This window comes from Mustela nivalis, assembly GCF_964662115.1.
Source record: "Mustela nivalis genome assembly, chromosome: 11".
NCBI classification, from domain to species: domain Eukaryota; kingdom Metazoa; phylum Chordata; class Mammalia; order Carnivora; family Mustelidae; genus Mustela; species Mustela nivalis.
Window position 1 is genome coordinate 78,680,043 of NC_139030.1, and position 23,949 is coordinate 78,703,991.

A 23,949-nucleotide genomic window follows, 5' to 3' on the forward strand; every position below is an offset into this window, starting at 1 on the left:
ATAAAATGTTGAAAGAAGTGTAGAAGAGCATGGTTAGCCTATGGCAATCAGCTTTAAAGCCACTATCTCTCAAGCCTATAATACCAGCTCAACTGAATAAAATGTCACTGACCTTCCTAGTGGTGTGTCACTGCTTGTTCTTTTACTCATTTTTAATACAGTAAATACACGTCTAGAATAGCTATTAAGATACTGCTACCCTGTAGTTCAGTTTACTTTATACAACAATTCCCCTACAGATCTGAACTTTTTTGGAGGTGTACATAACAACACGGACACTGCTTTTCCAGCTGTAAAAAAGAAAGAATAAAGATCAGTATTTCAACAATTCATTTATTTAAAAAACCATGAATACAAGTAAATAGATATCTATTTCAAATTATCTTCTAAGACTTGATCTACAAAACCAGTTTTCAGATTTCTCCTAAACAGAATTATTCTATACCTCAAAAATCATAAAGATGATTTTACACACAGTCACTATTTTACGATTTTCCAAACAGGATAATCAAATGTATATAAGGTCAGAGTAAATAAAAAATTTTTTTTGCCATAAGACTCCTTTTAATCATTATATTCTGAACAGGGGATAAAGTCCTTTTCTTTTTTTAAGGCTTAAGTACAATACAAATGAAGAAATCATGAAGAGAATATAAAGGGCAGAAGTAAATGTATTTGAGATACCTAAAAAACTGATGTTTGAGTAATGGTTTCTTTAAAAGGAAATGACTTCAAAAGCCAAATTACACTGAATTTTCAGCAAAAGATATTATATATAAATCAAGGGCAATAAAAAGTAAAAATGATATAAAGGTGAGTCACACCTGGGATATTTCCTAAACTCCCTGTCAGAGATGTGTTACGACCCTTGAACCACCTCAATAAGATGCTTAGGAGAGTTCTGAGAGGTTTCTCAGAGTGCTAAGCCCTGACAACTGGTTAGTTATGACTGCTAAATTGCATCCTTTATTCTTTACCAAAATGTGTGAATTTTAAGGATCTGGCATGCAGATGGTTTAAAGACTAAGAAAATAGAGCCAAAAGACAAAATTTTTACTCACAAATGTGTACCAACTACGGCTTGCTATTTGGCACTATCTGCTTCTGTGCTTCATATTAAATCCTTTAACTTGCTTCAATGTGCCTGTGCTGGATTTTGAGCCACTTTTGTCCCTAGGGAAGAAAAACAGGAGCTAATTGAAAACCTACATGATAACCAACATTAGGAATTCATTGCTGGAAATCCTCTAAATGATAAGTCACCAATGACATACAAACTTACATTAAGAAACTAATACAATAAAGAAAAAATTAACAAGCTTATTACCAATTTTAATCCCACAGACAAGGCCCTATAAGCACTCATTAGTTAATGCAAAATAAAATATAGAACTGCCATCATCTCTGATCTGTATTTAGAAAGATGTGACAGATGAAAAATACTTAGTTTGAAGGACCCATAATATTCATATGTATATACATATATATCAAGGAGGAACAAATGCATTTTGGCTAAATTTTCATTCAGCTATTTTCATGTAATACTTAATTTAATTTCATATTTATTTCATTCACAACTTTCATTCAATATTTGAGTTTGAACCAGTAATATATGCACATGTTACAAAGCACACAAGAACATTCAGAGAAAACAGTGTCCCACCAGACCCTATCCTATAGTGACCTAGGTCCCCACAGGCAATCTCTAATCTTTGTGCATCTTTCTAGAGGAGAAACTCTTCCAATACTTGTGTATAGATGAAGCACAATAAGAGCTTATATTCAGATATGATACTGAAAAGAGACATCTCAAAAGAATTATAGCCTTGGGACACTGTAAGTTGAAGTTTTATAATAAACAAGGAACACATATAACCAGAACATTATCTTTCTGAAATGTGCTATTCTCCCCACTCCATTTCAGTCTTCACTGACTTTGCACCAATACATCCTATTAGTGTCAAAATTTCATTCTATAGCAACATCTTGTCTTAAGAGAATCTGTCTGTAAAATAGCACAGACTTAGATCATAAAGACAGATGCTGAAAAGATAACTTCTAGAAAAAGCCAAATTCTCCTTTACCGTATTTGAGCTACTTAAATTTAAAAAGCAAATGGAACTTTTCTAAGGTATAACACTGTAGTGTCCTAATTAGATCAGAATCTATCCCCCCCCCCACATTAGACTATAGCATTTTTCGTATTATCTTTTGGCAATACATAAAACAAACTTCTCATTTGGAGTTAAGATATTAATTCCAGAGGTTCTGTCATTGCAAACTACTAGTCAAACTACTAGTCACTACAGTGCATGATTGTCCGTCATATAATTAAGGAGACAAAATCTCTCTCAAAATCACAGATGATCTTAACCTCTAATTTCTAAGACTTTGAGCTCCCAAACACCAGTAATTTACCAATTTTATATAGTTTTTCCACATTCCCACAGTGCATTTATTCTTACCTACATTTTTTAGCTCAACTTTTAAACATCTTAAATAAATGAATTTTAAAAGGAAACTTTACATCACTACCTTAAACCATACATATAACAAAAACATAACTAAAAGAAAAAACCCTCATCCATATACTATCTAGAATCAAGTCAAATTCCACTCCTGAAGAATGTCTGAAATGTGGGACACAATGACTCAAGCTTGACTTTCTTATTTTCTACATTAGATCACTGGAACCCAGAGAAATAGTCCAGGAAGTCGCAGAAACAACTTGGGTCAAATTGATTGTGGTTGCAAAGATTTATATAATTCTCCAATTATGGAAAAAAAAAATCCGGTTCTTTATCACTTATTGTTGTGGACCTAGTTCAAGGTTTTTATATAGGTCACCCTGTTTCCATTCTCTTTTCAAGCAACTATACTTAAAAAAAAATAAGTGCATTAACAAATCAGGGTATAACAATCCAGGACTAATTGCAATTTTGAAAGAAAAGTAACCAAAAACTTGAAAAAACACAAATCCACACATTTTAAAATAAGGGTATGAATCTACAGAAAACAAGTTTCAAAAGCAGAAGGGAGGAAAGTAACTGCTAAACTTTGTAATCCTTAAAACGAGGCAGCCCTATCGCACAGGAAGGGATAGCACACACAATTTCCTTTTGGAAAGAACAGCAAAACCAATTCCCACGGGTTTGAAACCAAAAAGGTAGCAGCTCCTACAGATAATTTAATTACACAGGGAGAAGACTACTTAGTAGTCTTACTAAGTCATTCTAATTCTTTCCAAATCCATTTTCCTGAGGGTTTTTCCTTTGGGATCTCATTAGCTGACGAAATTGACACAGAAAGAAACGTTTTTCATTTAGGGAGAGAAAACACGTAAGGTCCTTCAGGTCAAGTCTCTCCGTGAGTGGACGGGAGGCTTGAATACAACTGGCTCTACATTAGGGAACAAGGGCTCTGGGGCTTTTCTTATTTGCAGCAATGAAAAGCTGTCACCACTTGGAAAGGGTCGCCATCCCTACAGAGCGCCCCTTGCTCTAACGCCGTAGGACGGGGCCCGGGGTGTTCCTGCACCATCCAAGGGGCCTTGTCCTGCAGGCGAAGGTCAGAGGCTCAGCAGAACCGGGACCCGAGCTTTCCTTCTCCGGCTTCCCAGCTCCTGGAAGGAAACCCGAGGAGCAACTAACTCCCAGCATCCACACCTGGGAGCAAGCGTGCTCCCGGACCCACCCGACCCCGGGCCTCCGGCGGCCGACCAGCTTCCAGCAAAGCCTTCCTTTGCTAACCCGTCTTTCCCGCGAAGTAAAAACAAAAACAAAAAAACTACTTGTCAAGCCGGCTGGCGTCTGGCCCAAGGTCATTCTGAAAGGGGCCAGGGCCTCGGCCGCGAAGGATGAGGGAAAACCCCAGCCAAGCTCCGCGTTCAAGCTCTCAGGAGGTTTCCAGTGTTTCCCAACACGATCCCACCGGGCTGTCAAAATGAGACCCCGAACTAGGGGAGGAGGGGTCGTCAGGTTAGCCCCAAAACGTTCGCGGGAGCTTGTGCTGCTCTCTTCAGGGACCGAGGAGGCGGCAAGGTCCTGAGGGAGTGGCAAAGCCAGAGCCCGGGGGTTGGGACTCGCGGCGACACCATGGACCGGCCCGGGCCACCGCGGGTAACCTCCTTCGGCCGGAGGGTCATGGCCGCGGCGGTAGGCCCGGAGGCCGGCACGGGCCGCGGGTCCCGCGTCGGGAAGGCATCAGCACTCACCCCTGGGCCCGCTGAAGGGTCCCCGGCGAGGGCTCCCGCCCGCCGGCTCCCGGGGCGTTGCAGTGGGCGCTCCCAGAGGCCGTTGGCCGAGCGCACCGAGGCGCCGGGGCAAAGCACCGGCCTGAGCGGCCCGCAGCGGGCCGGGAGAGATGCGAGAACGGCCGGAACTGGTCCTTGCCGGGAGCCGTAGCTCAAGCAGGTTCGTGGTCATGTGATGCAGGCGAGGGCGGACGTGAGGCTCACGCACAGGAGCAGGGGCAGGGCGACGGCGATACGGGGACATCTTTGTTGAGGGCAAAGAGCGCCAACTGCAAGCAAGAACGCGTGTGTGGTGGAGTTTGGTTCACGACTGAAATTTTATTTTATTTTATTTTTGGGGTTCACGGCTGAAATTTTATTCTATTTTATTTTTTAAAAGATTTTATTTATTTATTTGATAGCCAAAGGTCGCAAGTAGGCAGAGAGGTAGGCAGAGATAGAGGAAGAGAAGCAGGCTTCCTACTGAGCCAAGAGCCCGATGTGGGGGCTCAATCTTAGGACCCTGGAATCATGACCTGAGCTGAAGGCTGAGGCTTTAAACCACTGAGCCACCCAGGCGCCCCACGGTTGAGAAATTTTAATTGGAGTTCGTGATCTGTAAGACTCACATGTTTACAAGGTAGACAAACCTTCCTAGCCAGTTAAAATGACTATTTTTCAGGACTGTTAGTATCAAAATATCTGGCGTGAGGCCTAATACTCCGAATATTTCACCGACTCTGCTGGTGATACTCCGATTTTGATCACTGTTTGAGCTAATTAATTATTAGATGTCTTCCTCAACAGCACCCCTGCCCTGACTGGCTTCACTAATCGCTCAACATGAGAATGATGCAAAAAGAGAAGTTAGGTTTTACAGTAGGTAGCAGCCTTATTTAGCCTCGGTAGAGCCCTCTCTGGATCTAACCACCCAACTAACTTTCCGTGGGAGATTCAGTACTTTGATTCCCAACATCAGGGCGGGCTGAAGCCAGATGGCGGGATATTTTGTGTTACTAGACTTTAACAGCCGAACAAGGACATGCACACGAGCGGGTACTTCTCTAGAATCTAAAGATGCTCCAGAGAGGTTGCCGCTTTTCAAAATAATTGAGGAAGCACTTTGAGAATTATGTTCTTGGGTCTCTTATTAATAGTGGCAAATCATTCTTTTGTAAGAATAGATAGATTTTAGGAATGATGACTCAGTCCAAACCAATTCTCTTGGGGGAAGATAGAAAGACCAAGCTGGGTAGGCTATCCATAACCAAGACTTGTAGCAGCGAGGGCCCTGCTGCTTCCACCAGCACCCTTCCACTTCTTCATTTCTTGCTATTTGCTTTTTATGCCTGCCCCCTCCCCACAATAAAAACGTTTGAAATAACTTTCAAATGAAAGTTGTGAACCAGTTGCCAGATCCGAAGTCTTCTCCCTTAATTCTGATCACTCTTGATTTTCCTGAATCATTTAATTCTGTTAAAGGAGTCAGTGTGGTACATGAAATCACCAAACATTGGTAGTAGATTCTCAAAGAGGAAAAAACAAAACAAAACAAAACGACTTTTTCTCTTCCTTACCTAGAAACTCTGCCCCCTTGTTTTTTGTGATAAAGCTTCATGCTGGGTCTTCCATTATTAATGTGGACATTCCTGTTTATGATTTAATCCATTATTGAATATCTTTGCACCCATGATTGCCTCAAATCTTTTGTGGGGAAAAAGTGCCATATAAGTCTACATTAATTAACACATCCATTTAGTATCATCCTGTTGCCCTAGTTCTAGCCATTTCTTCGTAAGTGTCCCTTTGGAGTTTTGATCCCGACAGATTTCAAACTCAGATTTTCTCCTTCTTCCCAATCCAGATAACTTCACCTGATTTTTTTTTTTTTTTCAGTTAATGGCAAGATTATTTTTTGAGTCCTCAAGTTTCAGAATTCTGAAGTCATCTTTCACTGTCTCTCAAGACCCCATCCTATTAGATTCCCCCACGTCGATGCCAACTCTCCACTTTGTTCTGTTCCCATTGCTAAATCATTACCTATCAGCTGGGTTGATAACCTTTTAACTGGCCTTCCCAGCTCCATTTTTCTCCTCTAATTCTTACCAGAGGTTAGATCCACAAAGAGCATAGCTTTACAAATTGTGACACCCCAAATTTGAAGCCCCAGGTTTAAAAGAAATTGATGATTTACAGTTCTCTACAATTCAAAAGTCCATAACAGCAATCCAGTGATTTTTAAAAACATTTGAAATTACGAAATAGCCTCGCAAGCACAGTAGATAAAATACTGGATCTTCTAGGTTACCGCTTATATGATCATTCTACTCTTTTTAGAATCTTCATTGCTCTTATACCAGCCAATGAAATATAGGTTTAACCTGATATTTGAAACTCTGTGTGATATGGCCCTAACTCCTACAATGCCACTTTATTCATGGTTGTGTGTGTATGCACATGTGATGTTTACATGTGTATGCACATGTGATGTTTACATGTTTACATATATCCCATATATTCCTATGTAGTCCATGTATGTTCTTATACTCTATATATTCTTGACCATTAATTATTCTCTGAGATTGCTTCATGCTTTCCTAACTACTTACCCTTATCTGTAATATTCCTGCCACCTGAAATGCCATCCTCCTTCTGGCCACCTTCTGCTTCTTGAAATCCTAACTGTCCTTAAAGGACCACCTAAAATATTTTTTCTTTCATAATTATTTCCTGAGGGCTCCAACGTTTGCATCACTATTTGTCATCTCTGATGGCACTTATTCTGTCTAGTATTATAATTATTCTATGTATTTGCCTTATTTTCTGCCACCATTTTAAGTTCTGTGTTTGAGACCAAGGTCTGTGTCTCACTCATCTGGATGACTTCTGTGGAGCCAGATATCTTGAGCATGATGTAGGTCTTGGGTATAAAGTGATGAGACCTCTATTTCCTGGTTTGGTTGATAAACCCAATCTCAAGGCAATCGTTTTTTAAAAAGGTTTTGAGCAATGTCAGCGTTTTTAGAAAAAACGTCAGTGTACAGACGCCCAGAGAGGGTCACATTTATCTGGATGTTTAGATTTAGCCTGGCTATTCAAAATCAGTTTCTTTTCTCTCTGTGTTTGGTTGTTTCTCAGTTTCCAGTGGGCAGAGCTGGGAATAGGGTGAGGTTGAACTAGCCACTGTTCGTGCTCTCCAAGTCCCCTGTCAGTAGGTTGCTAAGAATAGATTAGAGACTGATCACAATTTTTCCTTCCAAACAGACTCACAAGTAGAGAGAACCGATCACAAATAAAACATTCATTTATCTACTTGCTATCAGTCAAAATAAGTTCATTAAATGTATTAACACATTCTGGAGGGACTCAAAATGTTTTCAGTGTACTTTTTGGCCCAGTTACGAAAATATTTCTAAAATATTTATTTGAACAACCATTTTCTTTGTCTTCTTAGAACTATTACTCAAGATCACTGTTTAGTTTCTTCCTTTTATAATCTTGTTGCCATTTAATACAGCCTGAAAGTTCCTTACTTACAAGATTTCTCATTTTGTATATTAAAAGCATTTCTCTTTACCAATTCTGTACATTTAAAATTTTATGAATGTTTTTCTTTGAATGAGTAATATTTGTATTAGAAATGGGAAACATTTATCAAAATGTATGACGCATACTTTCTGTAATCTACATGTGTTCTTACTGATTTGTAAAAATTTCTTAAACACCCTAATAGAAAATGAGCAAAGATGTGATTAGGCCCTTCAAAGGAAAACAAAAACAAGCACTAATACAAAATATGAAAATACAAATAAAACTAAATGAAAAAACAAATACTAATTAATAAAAAAAATCAAATACTAATTAAAAGTGACAAATACACAGCATCACTGGTAGTGAGCAGACTGTAAATTAAAATGTGATAGGGAAAAATTGTAAAAGAACAGCTATATCCGGAACTGGTAAAAGCATGGGAAGATGGGTGTTTACATTGTTGCTATAGCTGGAAATTCTAACAACCTTCTTGGAGAACATTTTTGTATGTATATCAAAGACCTAAGATCCTGTGAGTTCTTTGATTCTGTAATTTTCCTTCTAGCAATTGATCCTGAGGAAGTAGCTGGAAAATGTGAAATGAAATGTGTACAATATTTCCATATTATTAATTAAATGTCCATCATAAAACTAAATTAAGTGTCCCTTGATTGGGGGATTCACTGACTTATGTAGTAAATCCATGCAATGAACTATGGTGTAAATAATGATTAGTTCTTGTCTATTGATGTGAAAAAATATCCATAGGGCATTAAGTTAAAAAAAAAAATCTTGTTAGGAACAACATGTTTTTATTCTATGTTTGTTTAGGAACATATTTACAGGGAAGAACTCTGGAAGGACATACACCTTAATTATCTTGGGTGAGGGTGACTGGTTAGATTATGGCAATTTTTATATTCTTCCTAACTTTTGTATTGTCTCTTGTTTTTACAGCAAACATGTATTATTTTTACAATTCAAAAAATTATTTCCATTTTGAAAGAAAAATAAAACCAGATATAATTTTTTCAATTTTATTTTTAGACAATACAATAAAATAATTTTTAGCTATAATTACAGAAATATTAGTACATTACAATATTGTAATGTTGTCAGGATATAATAATATAAAATATCCAATATATTTTAAATATATTTCATTTGGTTATAGAGTAAACATTAAATTAAGTTTAGTTGCAGTAAGTTACATTTCCTGCATAGAAGAATCTTTGTAAGTTAAATTAGCAATAAAATTCAAATTCAGCATCATTGTAATACTTTTATAAATAAGTTACTTAATAATGTTTACCTTGCAAAAAGACCTCTGAGAAATCCATTATTTTAGCACACTGTGAAATTTCAAAGTTGAAGCCCCAATTTGAAAAGAAACGAGTTATGTACATTTTATCTACAAAGTTAAATCTTCATAACATTGTAAGCTACTCATAGGCATTTGGAAAGTAATGCATGGAAGCTATGTTTTAAGGCTCAGTCTCATAGGTATGACTGAGCTACTGTTAGTATGGCTTCTTTGGAATGTAAGGCTTTAGCATCACCTGTCTTCCTCAGAAGTTAAACACTGCTAAGAGGGCAAGAGAACATAGATGCTTGGATAAGCAGAGGCCAGTAATTTGGCAGTAGCACCAATCTAGGGCTTTTACATATTAGTAAAATTAAACAACCTTAGGGTTGTTTGTGATTTTGGACTTTAAAAGGGAGGCACAGATGGAACAATTACAGCCAGCTGTACCTGGTAACTGCCCATACAATCATTCCTTGGCTGTTTGCCCACAGCAGTTCCTAATTTGTGTAGGAAATCACCTGGAGGGCTTGTGAAAATGCAGATTTCCGGGCCTTACCCCTAGAGTTTCTCATTCTACAGGTCTGAGGTGGGCCCTAAAATTTCCATTTATAGCAAGTTCCCAGAGGCTGCTGATGCAGCTGGTTCAGGGACCACAGTTGGACAACTGTTGTCCTATAGAGGGTTTGTGGCCATCAATTAGACCCTGTATGCCATTATGGTACAAATGGGACAGTAGGATATTTTTAGAGCAAAAAAGTCTTCATATTAGGTGAGTCTACGTAAGTAATCTAAGTAAAATACACTTTATAATGTTTAAATGTAAAAATGGCTTGACAGCAGTCACCTGAGCAGGGAAGGGTGGGAACCGAGGTCCCAACCTGTGCTATCCTCTGGGGTCACACCTTCACTTACAGAGCAACTGAGACCAGAGCAATAACCTGAATTTAAATATCAGCACCATCAATGCCACCTGGGTGGATCAAGAAGCATCTTCAGAGCTTTGCCTCAGGATACCTGGCCTCTCAGATCCATCAAATAGTGTTATCATCGAGTTCAAGTGGTACTTAGTGCCTTGCAGATCTTTGTTTTTTTAATGTTGTTCCTACCTTGGCTTCTGTGATGCCCAAGAGAAGCTAGATGTCCTGGGCTTTCTCTGGCCAGATACCTACTTGTAAACCTTTATTGAGCCCTACTGAATGATGACGATGGAATATAAAAACAGTGACAAAGGAAGAAAAAGGGAAAAGAAGCCAGCTCAGATATGTGGGAGTCCTAACAGTAACAGTAAGTTAGTCACCTTTTCTGGGATATCAGATCAGAAACATTAGTCTCTTTTTCTCCCCCTTAGTATCTGTAATTTAGCACCTTCCCTGGGGCCTGGGTTGAGGCTGAATGAAATGCTTGTTCAGCTGAATTAAGTAGCTTTGGGAATGTATCAACACACTGAAAAGCAAGTCTTAAGACCTATATCTGCAAAGCTATACAATTTTTACATTAAGATTTTTACAGGACTCTTTCAACACAGTTGGTGAGACTATGTAACATAAGACACAAAATTTTTTACAAAAGAAGTAGGGAAATAATCGGAATAAATCTGGAAATACCCAAGTTACATGGAATATGAATGGATCACAGCAAAGGAAAAATATTTTGAGCCTAATCTGATTAGCCAGCAAATGTTGTAAGTTTTCTCAACATTTATAGGGATGGGGATAAAGTGCACATCCAATAAGTAGTATCCTTGTTATCTGGGTGGGTGAATTGGTTAAAAAAAAAAAAAAAAAGGAAGTTAGATACATTTCAGAGCATGTGTGTAACATTATCCTATCAAAATTAATTCAATAAGGGTAAAAATTTGAATGTTAGCAGGTTACATTGCTGCTGTGAAATGAATTCAATGGACAAACAAAAAACCTTTTAAAAAATATGAACAAAACCATTCTGGGAAACCCCGTTTTGGCCTTAGTCTTGGGTATACTTGAAAGAGCCCTAGAATATCCGTGAACCTTAGTTTAGTTCTGGTTTCCTCAGGCCTTAGGTTACTGAACAGGTCTCAAAGTCCAGTCCAATGCACGAGGTGCCATTACTCCACCTGCCTCCCCCCCCCCCCACCCCGTCTCAGGGGCTAAAGGGGGTGGTGGCACAATTTAAAACCAATTTAGCCTCCCTGAGTCTCAACAACTGGAATAGAAAGGGGCAAATCTTGGGAATCCAGTGAGCCAAATAGCTTTGAACTTGTAGCACCAAACTTTATACCATTGCAGTTGAGGCTGTGTATTGGATACAAGAGGAATAGGATTTCAGGGGTATTTTTTGAAAAGTCTGCTGCCTTGCCATAGAAAACTTTGCAAGAGCACAGATTAGATACTAGGATTGCAGAACTGATTTACAAGAAATGCTTTGTTATGTGGGGGAACAAATAGAAACTTTGTACTAAGTCATCAAGGAACCATATTGTTTGGTTAGAGAAAAATACCAAAATAAATGCATATTCTGCATCATTACTTGGTTATTTAGGATGAAAAAGAACAGTTCTGTTTTCTTTTGATTTCTTCATTGACTTCTCTTCATGCACACCCGACAGCGACTTATTATCTTTTCTAACTCCCCAGCTTTCACAGTTGACGGAATAGGTTTTCTGAAACAAAAGCAAAAAGTGCAAAGAATCTCATCAATGTATAGGTAAAGAAGGAATATTTGCTGGGTTTGAGATTTATTAATAAATATTATAGTTCATCTGAACTCTATTATAGAAAGCATATTTCTGTAAAGGTATATATGTAAATGTTTTATAATTTAGTTGTATTTTAGCAGCAGTGAGGAAAACATAGACTGTGATGCAAATTTAGATTCTCTGTTTTGTAGTAAAAACAGCCCTTGTCCTTTAAACAGTCTGGATCACACACAAGTCTTCCAGTACAGTAAATTAAGAGCAGCAGATCATTTCATAGTTTTATTCTGTAATTTGCTATAAGTTCATATACAAATGTTAAAATATATTTGGTGGTGACAAAAATCACATTTTTGGGCCTTTATTGACGCAGTAGTACAAACCCATGGCTACTAGTTGACTGTGGAACACTTGTAAACTGGGAGTTCCAAACTAAGCAGGATTTTCTTGTCACGGATATCTCTTTTAAACGTGAGTTCATCAACACATAGGTCATGGAAATCTAACATGGCAACCTCTGCATAGTTCAGCACTGAGTCATGAGATTAAACTTGACTTTGAATAGTTACCTGAACATTCTTTGGGGGTTTAATGAAGCCAACCAGAAACTGTAGGAATTTGAATAGTAGTTGCACGTTCCTCTTCCATGGCACTCTATGAATGGACTGGCTCGGAATTCTTCCAGGCAGGAGCCAGGGGAGGCCAGAGCTTGCCCAGCACCCTCAGAACCTGCACTTGTGAACTATCACAATAAAAATACGTGGGTAAGAATTGTGTGCATGGTGTTCAAACTTTCAGTGCTTTACCTTTTTTTTTTTTTTTGTAATAGAAAAAAAGTAGTATGAAATAAGCTTATGCTTTTTTATCCAAATTTGCTAATACTTCAGGTACCTTCCAAGTTGAGTATTAGTCATCAAAAAAAAAGTAAAAGCTATTTCTTTGGCCTGAAATCCTTTTCCTTAGTCAGCTAGCTCGTTTTTATAGTTCAGGGATATGCCTCAATATAACCTCCAGGCAGCTTTCCTTGACCTCATCCCTTTTACAATCTCCTCTTTCCTTCAGAGTACTGATCACCGTCTAAATTCATTACTATTATGGTTATTTTGTCTTCTTGTTTATTGTCTACCTTTACCACTAAGATATATGTTCCATGGCCAGCAGGAACTTTGGTTCATTGTTGGTATTCTTCTTAGTGCTAAGAACAGTCATGGCACAAGGTAGGTGTTTAATAAATACTTTTTAAATTAATGGTTGAATGAATAGAGGAATGGATGTCTGTGAGTAAAGAAAGGGGAATGATGTATCCTAAGTGGTGCTATACAAAATATGAAAAACCACCAACCATGTATGTTTGGCTCTCAAAATCACTAATGGTCAGTGCATAGATTTCTTCATTTAGCACTTCACATCTGGAGAATCTTTCTTTAAAAGACTTTTTCTCTTAGTCCCCATCTTGCTATGAATGTCAAAGGGGCATAAGTGTAAGGTAAAAAGATTGTGGAACAGACAGACTTAGGTTCAAACCTTGGTTTTACCACTTAGTAGTTATGAGACCTTGGGGATCTTCATTTTTATTTATAAAACTGTAGAAGATAGAAACCTCCAGGGTTTCCATAAAGATTATGGAGGATCTATATAAAATGGCTGCCATGTTAAAAAAAAAAAAAAAAAAGGCATTCTATTACTAATTTGGCATTACTCATCACCTGAATGTCTTATTTAGAATTTATGGGTAAAGTCATTTTAAAAAAATTCTCCATTATTTATAAAAAAACAACTTACTTTAAAAAAAAAGTATATTTCCAGATTTTCAAGCCAATGTCCCTAGAATACATTGCATATTAGTATCAGGCTTCATTCTTGAGGGCCAAATTTCACCCTGTCCAATGTAAGGTTCTAAGGGTAATCTTTACTATGAATTTGCTGTTCCTTTCCTCCTTACCATGATAAACGAAAATCCTTTCCAGAGAGAAATCCAGCCATTGGGACAGGAGGGAATGGTGGTGGTTTGGCTGTGAATGGCTATGGCATTTGTAGGACCTTCACAGACAGTGCATCTGTAATGTGAAATAAAGAATATGGCAGCTGGGCTGCTTTGATGGCTCAGTTGGTTACCTGTCTGACTCTTGGTTTTGGTTCAGATCATGATCTCAGTGTTGTGAGATCGAGCTCAGATGGAGTCAGCTTATGATTCTCTCTCTCCCTCTTCCTATGCCCTCCCCCCCCACTCTCTCTCTCTAAAATAAATAAAATCTTTAAAAAAAAAAAAAGAAAAAGAATACAGCAGCATCACCACTTTCTGGACCATGATGTGCTGCCTTACATTACATTACACATGAAATGATTGACCTTGTCCCATCACAAAACTCGGGTTGGATTTTTACCTGCTAATATAAGGCTCCAGGGCCCTGCCAGTAATTGGAGCCATGTCCATTGGCATCGGAGCTGGTGTTGACAGCCAGTATGAATAATCATTTCGAGATGCAAAATTACATACATCATTGATGTTACAGAACAAGAATGGCATTGTGGTAAATCGCTGCAGACAGCTGCCGAGAGTTCCTAATGAAACATCGGACTGAGTATCAATTTTAGTTAAGTTAAAATTATTTTGAGTATCATTACTAGGCAGAGGCTAATTAAAACAATGTGTGACAAAAATAAGACAACCCAAAAGAGTTGTTTGCAGAATGTGTTATTGAAAAGTTTTAATGATGATAGATATCAAAGAGCCAATAAAAAACAAATTCTTCTGCTCCAACCCTCTTAATACTTTGGGTGACCCTTCCTAATCAGTCTAGCACTTGAGGACTGGTCAAGTTTGGGTGGGAAAATGTCTTTGTTTCGAAGTATTCCCAGTTCTTCATATGTATGTAATAGCTAATAACTAGATTAAGCTTCAGAAAACATGCTGCTTTTAAGATTAAAAGGAAAACAGGTGATTTAAGTGAAAATTGTTTGTATTGAATAGGACAAGCTAGACTGACATTCATGAGCTAGGCTCCTTCCAGAGCTGTACATTCCAGAATGAAAATTAGACATTAGGCCAATGTTGTTTCATTTACTGTCTTTAAAAAGTGCTGTAAGGCACTCAGGCTTGTTCACACTACAAAGAAAAGTACCCCATACTATAGAAGTTGACAATATGTCTATGGAACAAAATGAAAACTAGGCTTGGGACATTACCCAGGTCTTGTCCATGGGCTTGTTCATTTCCTTGTACAAAAAGAAGAGAAAATCCACTATAGAGCGGCTCTGTCCCTTCTGGACAGGAGGGAATCACTGTCGTCTGACTGTGCCTGGTGAAGATGAAGCCTCTCCTCACTGGCCCAGTTGCAGGAGGTCCAATGTGTCCAGGTTTCCCCTTCAAGCCTGGCAGTCCATCAGATCCAGGTGGTCCTTTAAAAAACACGTCATTTATGTTTCAATACAAACAAAACCTCAAACTCCATTTCCCATAGTACTAATTTCAGTGTTGATGTATATCCGGTAAGCTCCTCTTGAAGGAGTCCTAAAGAAGACTGACTTACAAAATGGCCAAACAATATTAAATGTTGATTAGTTTATCACACAATGCCTCTTCTTACAAATATTTGTGTATATTGTATGATGAATTTTTGAGATCAGGTCTTTCTGTTTTCATTCTGTGGTACCTAGCACAGTGGTCTGCGCCTAGTAGGTCTTATGTACATTTTTTTATGTATGAGTGAGTGCATCCTACAACAAGAGTGAATAAGTCAAATACAATTTGAAAGTCTCTTCAGGTGGATAATAAAAAATGCTTTTGATAAAGTTCGTAAATACTCATGGAAAACACTGAAAGTTCTTTTTAAAGGTGTAAACTTCGAGAAGGTTTTAAATCAATGAGTAAGGCGAGTAAGAACAGAAAAGACTTTTTATTTTAGTGTGATAAGAGTTTCTTTTATTTATGAGTTTAAGGCAAAGTAAGTATTTTTGATACTTTTTTCTCTGCACTAAAGTAGGCAAATACACGTTTGTCACTTTCTAAGTAAGGACCAGAGAGCTCTCCTTTCTCTCTATCCTCCTTTCTTTCCTCTCCTTTTTTTCATCAAATAGCTATTATTTAATGGTATTGGCATTGGCTTCTATCCCGTCTTGGTCCCTGATCCATTTCCACTGCCAGTGTACCCCAAGCTCCACCCAACCCACCTTGGGTCCTAAAGAATGCAGGAGGGTAGAGATTGTTGGATTTGGGGCCCACGAGTCAAGGGAGATGTTATTGTTTCCCACAAACAGCCATGCCCTGGAGTCAGGCAGTGCCCCAGTTTAGTCTTGGCTCAGAAGGCAATGCCTTTCCCCATGATCCATGAAAGCCCTAAGATTGTATATTTTTCAGTCAACCCACATTCTTATGTTTTCTAGGGGTCTTGGCTTATTCTTTGAAATTAAAAATAAGTCATATCTAAATTTATCAAAGTTTCATGTCTTACTTGAGTCATCCAGAATTGTATGTTTTTAATATATCAGATGGAGAGGATACACCTTCTTCACTTTTCCCCACATCTACCCTCATTACCAGGGAGCTGTTAACTGGCCAAAGGAAAAGATTCCTCTACTTGTCTCTGCACAGGGATTGTGATTAGCTGAGCATGAGAGGAACTGGAGGTAGGCTACCATGCAAAAACACGTGATCCAGGATATTCTGTATTTCTGAGAGAGAGGCCAGGGCTCTAAGTTTATACCTGTGCTATTTAACTCTCAGATCCTTTTATCTTTCTTGTGAGGTGGGTATGGCATCAGGACTAATTCTACTTGCTAATGATTCTCAATACACTTTGTATTGTAGGACCCTCACTCTTACTGTGGTCCTCTTCTGAAACTTGGTCAGTAAATTTTAATTAATAGAATTAATTAGTAGAATTATTAATAAGAGTTTTGCATCTTCCCACTTTGGAAAACACATTTTAAGGACAGCTGAATGATTAAGCATGCTCTAAAGTGCATTCTTGACAATACTAAATCATGAGTGATTATGCAATTAACATCATAATATTATTAGCATTATATTTGAATTTTTTAAAGATTTAAGTTTCTAGTATTTACAGTTTTATTATAGTGGATCTGGTCATATGTCAATAAATTGAAAAACTGCATTTAGAATTTTTTTCTTTAATAAAATCAGCAATTCTTTTGGATATGTAGGTATTTTCTAGAAAGTGCTTTTGAAACTTCTGCAGAATGTAGATTTTGATCTAGGTATATCAAATTGACATATATACTTATATTCAGACTTTTTTTTTAAACAGGAAAACAAGTCTACACCTTTATTTATTTACTTTTCAGTAAGTTAAATCCTTGGGCGGGGTGGGGGCAGGGCATTACACGGATTCTGTGTTCAGTGGCTTTAGCAGGAAGGCTGCTTTGGAATTTGGCACAAAGAGGAGCATGAGTTACTTTTCTCCAGATTACTCTGGTTTTGTTCAGTTTGCCACCAGGAGTCACTGTGTTGTTCTTTGCTTTGTACACATAGGCACATCTCTTGCCTAGACAGAATTCAGTTTCATCTGCAGCACAAACACCTTCAATTTTAAGAAGAGCTGTGTGCTTCCTCTCGTTCTGGAGACCCTGCTTAGAGCTAGCAAAAATGACCTTGGACCACAGCCTTCCAGACATAGTTGTCATTTTAGCAGTCCTGTTCCCAGGAGGCCCCAATTATTTGCCCCCTAAGTTCAGCACCCTTACCTCCACCCAGACTAAAATATTTAAGAGGCCCTTTTTCAGGATAACACATGAGTTGTTCAGTCATTCAGTATTCATGAACAGCATGGCATAGTTGAAAGATGACTTTCCTAGATAAAGATACGAAGCTGCTCTTCAGTTCACATCAAGATAATATTTGTTCAAACTATGTACTTGTATGCCACTCCTATAAGTACATATTATTAAATAAGTACTCCTGTAAATAACTAAAAACAGTTCTGGCGTTTCCAAAAATAGAATTCATGCTTTATTAGGTCTCCTTGCCCCCAGGCTAAAAATTTGGAGTACATGTGCCCAGATAAGAGATAGGAAGAATGGTGTACTCCAGTAACTCTACATTTTTCATCTTCTTCCACTTGAAAATTTTTGTGAACAAAATAAACTGAAAGACCTAGATGACTCTTAAAGTCATATTTGAACGAGACCTCTCTGTATATTGAAAGAGCATTCCTTCAGTGACGAGAACAAGCCAGCTGTGTATTTACCTTTCTCTCCTTTACAACCTTTGTTGCCTTTTTCTCCAATTGGCCCAGGAGTTCCTGGTCTTCCATCCTTGCCTGGCTTACCTCTCGGCCCACAGGGTCCTAGGCAAAAAACCAACACTGTGTTAAATGGTTCATACAGGATAAAATGTAGGGTGGCCAACTACCTCAGTTTACCTAGGATTTTCCCAATTTCAGCAATGAAAGTCCTATAAACTGAGCTGCAGACACACTGGGACAGTTGGTCATCAGCTTGTTATACCATCAAAACCAAACTAGGAACATATGAAATAACATGGCAATTTGAAATTGTGCTGCCATTTTGATTGGGTTTGTTCCAGAATTTGCTATGCTCTTGTACTCATCAAAGTAATATCTCTTTTATATCCCAGATAATTCAGGCAAATTTAGAATGTAACAATTCTGCTCAGAAGACTATTACAGGGTGCTAACCCCACACAGAGGGGTTAGTTCAGTTTCCATACAGCAATACTCTGAAAAGATTTCATAAGATCAAGCATACATTTACATTTACTGCTCTTCCAAGTGCTGTACAGAGTCTGAGAACAGTGTCCACACACAGAACTCCGGTTTATTCAGGCAATCATTTAGAAATAGAGTTCTAAGACTGAGTGGTCAGAGAATATAGAAATAATACTTGAGCTTAATAAAAAACACATTTCAGTGCCCTAAAGAATATTTGCTCAAGCTTATGATATACACAACAGTTTTCAGTAGATTCAAAAGGTCTTTTATTTACTGATCAAGAGTAAAATAAGCTTGATCCTGAAACGGATTGTAAAAAAACACCATAACGTGTAACATATTCTGTGAAGTTGTATCACTTGCTTCCAAAGCGCTTTGTAGGTATTTTAGTTTGACCCCTTCCTAGTAATCCATGTCAGTGCTGCCAGTGCCACACCTAGGATTCCCGGTGGCCCCGGTGGCCCGGGTTCTCCTGGCATCCCTGGTCCTCCAGCACGGCCAGGTGGTCCTGGGCTTCCTGGAAGGGAGATGATCTTAACTGTGCCAGGGTCTCCACGTACACCTATTGATATGAACATAAGACAGTGATGGCTTCACTGATGAGTTACCCTTTCTTCAGCAAGAGCAACACTAAAGAAATAATACTTACCGGGTGGTCCTTTGGGCCCAATTTGCCCTGGAGGTCCAGCTGGTCCCAGAAATCCCGGATTGCCCTTCTCCCCTTAAAAAAAAAAATGCACCCCCTAAAATATAAATCAAAATCATCGTCTTTGTATCCACAGTAGTACACACACACAGTACCTTTCACACCTGGAAATCCGTGGAATCCAGGATCACCTCTGAGCCCTGGCAGACCTGGGCTTCCTGGTGCTCCCTGTATTTCAAACAGAAGGGAGCAGAACCAAAGACAAATTTAAAAAATCACAATAGTCACTGCAGTTTTTTTTTTTTTTAAGAAAATAGTATTACACTGGATCAGAATGAGCTGAAGTTGACAGATATCATTTTTACCTTCTCATCCACCCAATCTCCCTATAGTTCCTCCACCACCTAGACTTTTCCTTAGTGCTATCATTGTCAATAAAACAGAAGCAAAATCTGCCTTTAAGCTCAAGAGCAAACATAACTTCTGGATATTAATGTCTGTTATATGAGTATTGAATATAATTGAATATATCCTCAATGAAACTGCCCAGTATTTGGAGATCTTTCAGGAAGAGTAGGCACTGGATTGCCAGAATGAATATTATCATTTTTCTTTGTAATTTTTGCAAAGACAACAGGGCTAATATTGAATTGTGGCCCCCACCATTGTAATAACTGAGCTGGAGAGTTATAAATTACTCCTGATCAGAGTGGTATGAAGGGATTGTCATGGGAGCTCTGACTGCCCTTTTGGCGAGGATGCGGTGATCTGACCAGGAGGAGATGCTCCCTCCTTATGAGGCCCACACCAAATGTCCTTGTAGCCATGGAATGCTCAAGGAAGGCCACAGGAGAAGGGGGAAGGAAGCAGAGCTTCAGAAAGGAGTTACATGTCAGAATGTAAGTTATATCTAGTATTACACTATCCATGTGAATTGAGACAGAATACTGTTACTTGAAAACAATGAACTGAAGGTAATTCAGAATGCCAAGAATAGCAAAACTGGCCTCCAAGCCAACTGTCTATGGAGCAAGAAGATGAGAGGAGGAATAGTCCTAATGCTTGAATAAGGTGTTATGAGATGAAAAAAGAAGAGGGAGAAAACATAACACCCTGGTCAAGGATTCTCAGGCTCCTGAGGTCTGGCCTGTTCTCCAGACGCCAAGGTAACCAGGGAGAAGGGTCTGGTGCTCTGCCCAGCCCTTGGATGAGGAGGGAGCCGCTCCATGCAAGGAGAGGGTTGGTCAGGGCCAGAGCCAGTTCATTCATCCTTCAAGAAGAATGACCTTTCAAGTGCAAATGTAGAAGTCCAGTGGACTTAAGCAGGATCCCATTTCCAAACAATACTTTCCACAGCCCAGTGTCCTCGGATGGACTTTCCCTGTGATTATAGGATCAGCGTTTGCCACTTTCAAAGAATCATGGAGAACATGAGCAATACCAAAGCCTGGGCAAATGATTTCATTTAAAAAAAGGTTTTAAAAAGGTAGATTCTGGAAACCAAATACCAAGCGGACTTCAGAGAATGTAACATGATCCCTGACACACCACCATGCTTAAGTTCCTCACTGCCCAACACTGATGAAAACACAAAGACTCTATGACCTAACTCTGACTTTCTCATCAATCTCCCAGAGTTTGAGGTAAACAGGGGAAACGGGTTTTTCAAATATGCTGCTAAAGAGAAAGTGAGGGAAGATGGTCCAGGTGTCCAGAGAGAAATTCAGAGAATTTCATAGGCTGGGAGCATAAGCCTAACTGAACACAATGACAACTATAAAAAATAAATGTGAAACTTCTGCAACCCAGTGACAAACAGACAAGAACTAAAAGTAATGGAGAGAACCTAGAAGCCATTCATGAGGAAAAGGCAGGTGCGTGAGCATGTGTGTGTGCACCCACATGCACACGTGCACGTACACACACACACACACACAAGGCTCTGGTCGACCAGAAGCTCACTGTGCAGTGACAGTGTGGGGACATGGGAGCTGAACAGCCCAAGCAGAATTTTAGGCTGAATTATAAAATGGTGATGTTCAAGATGGTGAGACTCCTCCCTCCTTTATCCACTCCATGGCAGAACTGAGTTCTCAATCCCCAGTGGTGTTTGTCTCAGGGGCTGTGTGTTTAAGGGAGATATTGACCAAGCAGGATATATTCAGAATAGAGGCAGGGTTGATGAAGGATGATACTGAATTTGAAAAGCACAGGTATTTGTTAGGGAAGAAAATACTTGAAGGAAGTGACAGCTACTTACAAACACTGGAAGGTACCTCAGTGGGAAAAAGTAAATAGACATTCAGGGGATAGCACAGATAACTTTGAAAACATTATTCATAGAGGAAAAATTATGTTGTCCTCTAGAGTGATCCCAAACTTTAAGGTGTTTTGTTTTTGTTTTTGTATGTTAAGATTCCGTTACTGGAATTTTTCAGTGTCTAAAGAAGAAAAAGTCAGGAATGACATAGGAAAGGGTCCCCTACAAATCAAACTTCTAGAGCCCAAATCTTTCCAACTCTTAAGATTCTTTGAACCTTCCAGACTCTTTTGTTGAGGGCACAAAAGCATCACAAATGGTAATCTTTTTTTCCTTATGGGTACATCGGACCCTGACAATCAGTTTAGAAGAATATAAGAAGAATAATTTTCCACACTTACCGGTGGACCCGGTGGCCCTTCAGCTCCTATAGTTCCAGGCAGACCCCTGGGGCCAGGCTCGCCCATGAGTCCCTTGTCTCCTTTGATGCCTCTTACGTGGCTCCCTGGAGGTCCCGGAGGACCGGGCTCACCTGAATTCACAGAGGGCCTGTCAGTATTACCAGTCCAGGAGTGTGGCTCGTTCTGTCTGATGTTTTTGGATGACAGCAAACTATGCACCTGTTGTTACCCCACACAGTCTTTGTGCTGAGGAGTGTGATGGATTGTGGTAAAGTCAGAATAAAATAATGCCAGGAAAGCACCTGGCTCAAGATAGGAGCTGTTTCTCCCTCCTGAAGGTCTGTTAGAGCACCTAGCACAGTACTCCATTCCTAGTAGCAACTCAATTAGATCTTGGTGATGGGATGTATCCTTCTCTTTTAGGCTTTTTAATTTGGTATTTACTAATTTTCCAACAGCCTCAACACCACCACCAGTGGGTTTGATGAGCATGAGTGTTGTATGAAAGGCTTAAATCAAGGCTGTATACCTGAAACTAAAGTTACATTGTATGTTAACAACCTGGAATTTGAATAAAAAACAAGACCACACCACCAGCAGCCCCTTTGCTGCCCTATAGGAGAGTGAATGAATGGGAGAAGAAGACCAGGGGGAAAAAGAAGCAACATGGTCACACCAGCGGAAGGTTGAAAACTTTTGTTGTCAAACGTTCTTTTCATTCTTTTATCTTATTTAAAATTAGACCCTCTACCTGGATTTCCTCTGAAGCCAGGTGGGCCTCGATTTCCTTTCTGGCCAGGGATGATTGCGCCAGGAAAACCTGGTGGCCCTGGGAGTCCCATTATGCCAGTGGGTCCCCGCGGGCCGGTGTCTCCCACTGCCCCTTTCCTGCCCGGGAGGCCGGGTAAGCCCGGGGCGCCCCTGTCTCCTTTGGCTCCTGCAAAGAAAACGGTTTGGTAAGTTTCTGTAGCGTCCTTACTAGGGGTATCTCTGGGAATGCAGAGACCTGCTTCTGCCTTAGTTCAGTTTGATTTTGGCAAAGTCACTTCGCTGTTGTATATGTCCGTTTCTTATTTTAAAAATGACGGTTAACACCTGGCGCAGCTCAGTCTCTGCCTTCGGCTCAGGTCATGATCCCAGGGTCCTGGGATCGAGTTCCGCATCGGGCTCTCTGCTCAGCAGGAAGCCTGCTTCCTCCTCTCTCTCTGCCTGCCTCTGCCTACTTGTGATCTCTCTCTGTCAAATAAATAAATAAAATCTTAAAAAAATAAAAATAAAATAAATAAATAAATAAAAAGCAGTGTGAACCACGAGCTGGCTCTGGTGGTGGGAATCAGAGCGATGAAGATTAACAAGGTGGGAAAGAATTCGTGATATGACCACATGCTATTACTACCCTCCCTACTCAGAATAGCAGGGAGCGATGCTCCTGGAGAAGGTCGAAATTCCTCCTCCGCCTTCCAGGAGGTGGTACATTTAAACCATGCTAACATCCACACCAAAGGAACACACAGCAAGTCTTTTGCTTTCTAAAGACTTTCAACAGAAGGAAATTCCAAAACTGGATCCCAGCCCTCACTTTGTTATGATGGTAATAATTTTTAAGCACTTTTACTTGAACAACCAATAATATAAACATCCTATATCACCACTGGAACTTCTTTCCTTTGCTATGTGAAGTTTGTTTGATATATCAGGCATTTCAATTAGTTTCTGTGCTTGAAGTTATCACCAGAGTCAGGAGGAAGCCCTTCTCACCTGGAACACCGGGGCTCCCTCTTGGGCCTGGAGGTGCCCCCAGCAAACCTGAAAGAGATAATTTTGGTGCGTTAATATTTTATATGCAGTTAATTTCATTTATGCCTGGTCAGTTTCACTTTGGTAACAGAAGGCCATTTAATTACCATACATCCAGAACACATGAAACACATTACCAGTTCTGTGGGAGAAGGAAGTCCGGAACTGTGAAGGACTAACCATTCAATGCGAAATAAAGCTGGGGGATCCGAGCCAATGAGCAAACTGTACCTGTTTCTCCCTTTTCTCCAGCTGGACCAGGAATTCCATCACGCCCCTGGCTGCCTCTCATACCCATTGGTCCAGGAGGTCCTGGGTATCCTGGAGGTCCTGAGAAAAGAAATGTCATGTGTAGAATTCTGTTAAAGGGGTTCCTTCCCCAGAATGTAGTTATATGATGCCCAAATCACAGTGACA

General features: G+C 39.5%; 2 protein-coding genes and 1 pseudogene across 27 annotated transcripts in view; all 3 read right to left on the reverse strand.

Moving 5' to 3' along the window:
* MFF (mitochondrial fission factor) overlaps positions 1-4,406 on the reverse strand; it is a 31,795-nt gene extending 27,389 nt beyond the window's left edge. For 8 of the 24 annotated variants that reach the window (XM_082690140.1, XM_082690134.1, XM_082690139.1 and 5 more), the window contains exons 1-2: positions 4,214-4,384; positions 1,062-1,173 (exon numbers count right to left, since the gene is read on the reverse strand). Coding sequence is in view for 12 of the 24 variants with exons in the window: in XM_082690144.1 (XP_082546270.1) it covers positions 113-150 (38 nt within the window). In the remaining 12 variants the exon portion in view is untranslated. Of the gene's footprint in view, positions 1-112; positions 291-1,061; positions 1,174-4,213 lie in introns of those variants that run through there. The other 16 variants (XM_082690136.1, XM_082690151.1, XM_082690148.1 and 13 more) reach the window with 8 other exon arrangements.
* Positions 4,407-8,552: 4,146 nt separating this feature from the next.
* COL4A3 (collagen type IV alpha 3 chain) overlaps positions 8,553-23,949 on the reverse strand; it is a 127,483-nt gene continuing 112,086 nt past the window's right edge. For both annotated transcript variants that reach the window (XM_082690165.1, XM_082690164.1), the window contains exons 40-52: positions 23,764-23,862; positions 23,494-23,541; positions 22,487-22,672; positions 21,736-21,866; positions 19,230-19,302; positions 19,078-19,149; positions 18,865-18,990; positions 17,946-18,044; positions 14,926-15,138; positions 14,124-14,301; positions 13,682-13,796; positions 12,309-12,481; positions 8,553-11,706 (exon numbers count right to left, since the gene is read on the reverse strand). In XM_082690165.1, coding sequence (XP_082546291.1) covers positions 11,622-11,706; positions 12,309-12,481; positions 13,682-13,796; positions 14,124-14,301; positions 14,926-15,138; positions 17,946-18,044; positions 18,865-18,990; positions 19,078-19,149; positions 19,230-19,302; positions 21,736-21,866; positions 22,487-22,672; positions 23,494-23,541; positions 23,764-23,862 — 1,598 coding nt within the window. In that variant the 3' untranslated portion in view covers positions 8,553-11,621. The remainder of the gene's footprint in view (positions 11,707-12,308; positions 12,482-13,681; positions 13,797-14,123; positions 14,302-14,925; positions 15,139-17,945; positions 18,045-18,864; positions 18,991-19,077; positions 19,150-19,229; positions 19,303-21,735; positions 21,867-22,486; positions 22,673-23,493; positions 23,542-23,763; positions 23,863-23,949) is intronic.
* Positions 15,820-17,729, reverse strand: LOC309843457 (large ribosomal subunit protein eL33 pseudogene; annotated as a pseudogene). Its single transcript has 2 exons — positions 17,037-17,729; positions 15,820-15,917 (listed from the first exon to the last, which is right to left on the reverse strand). The product of its transcript is annotated as a large ribosomal subunit protein eL33 pseudogene (transcript).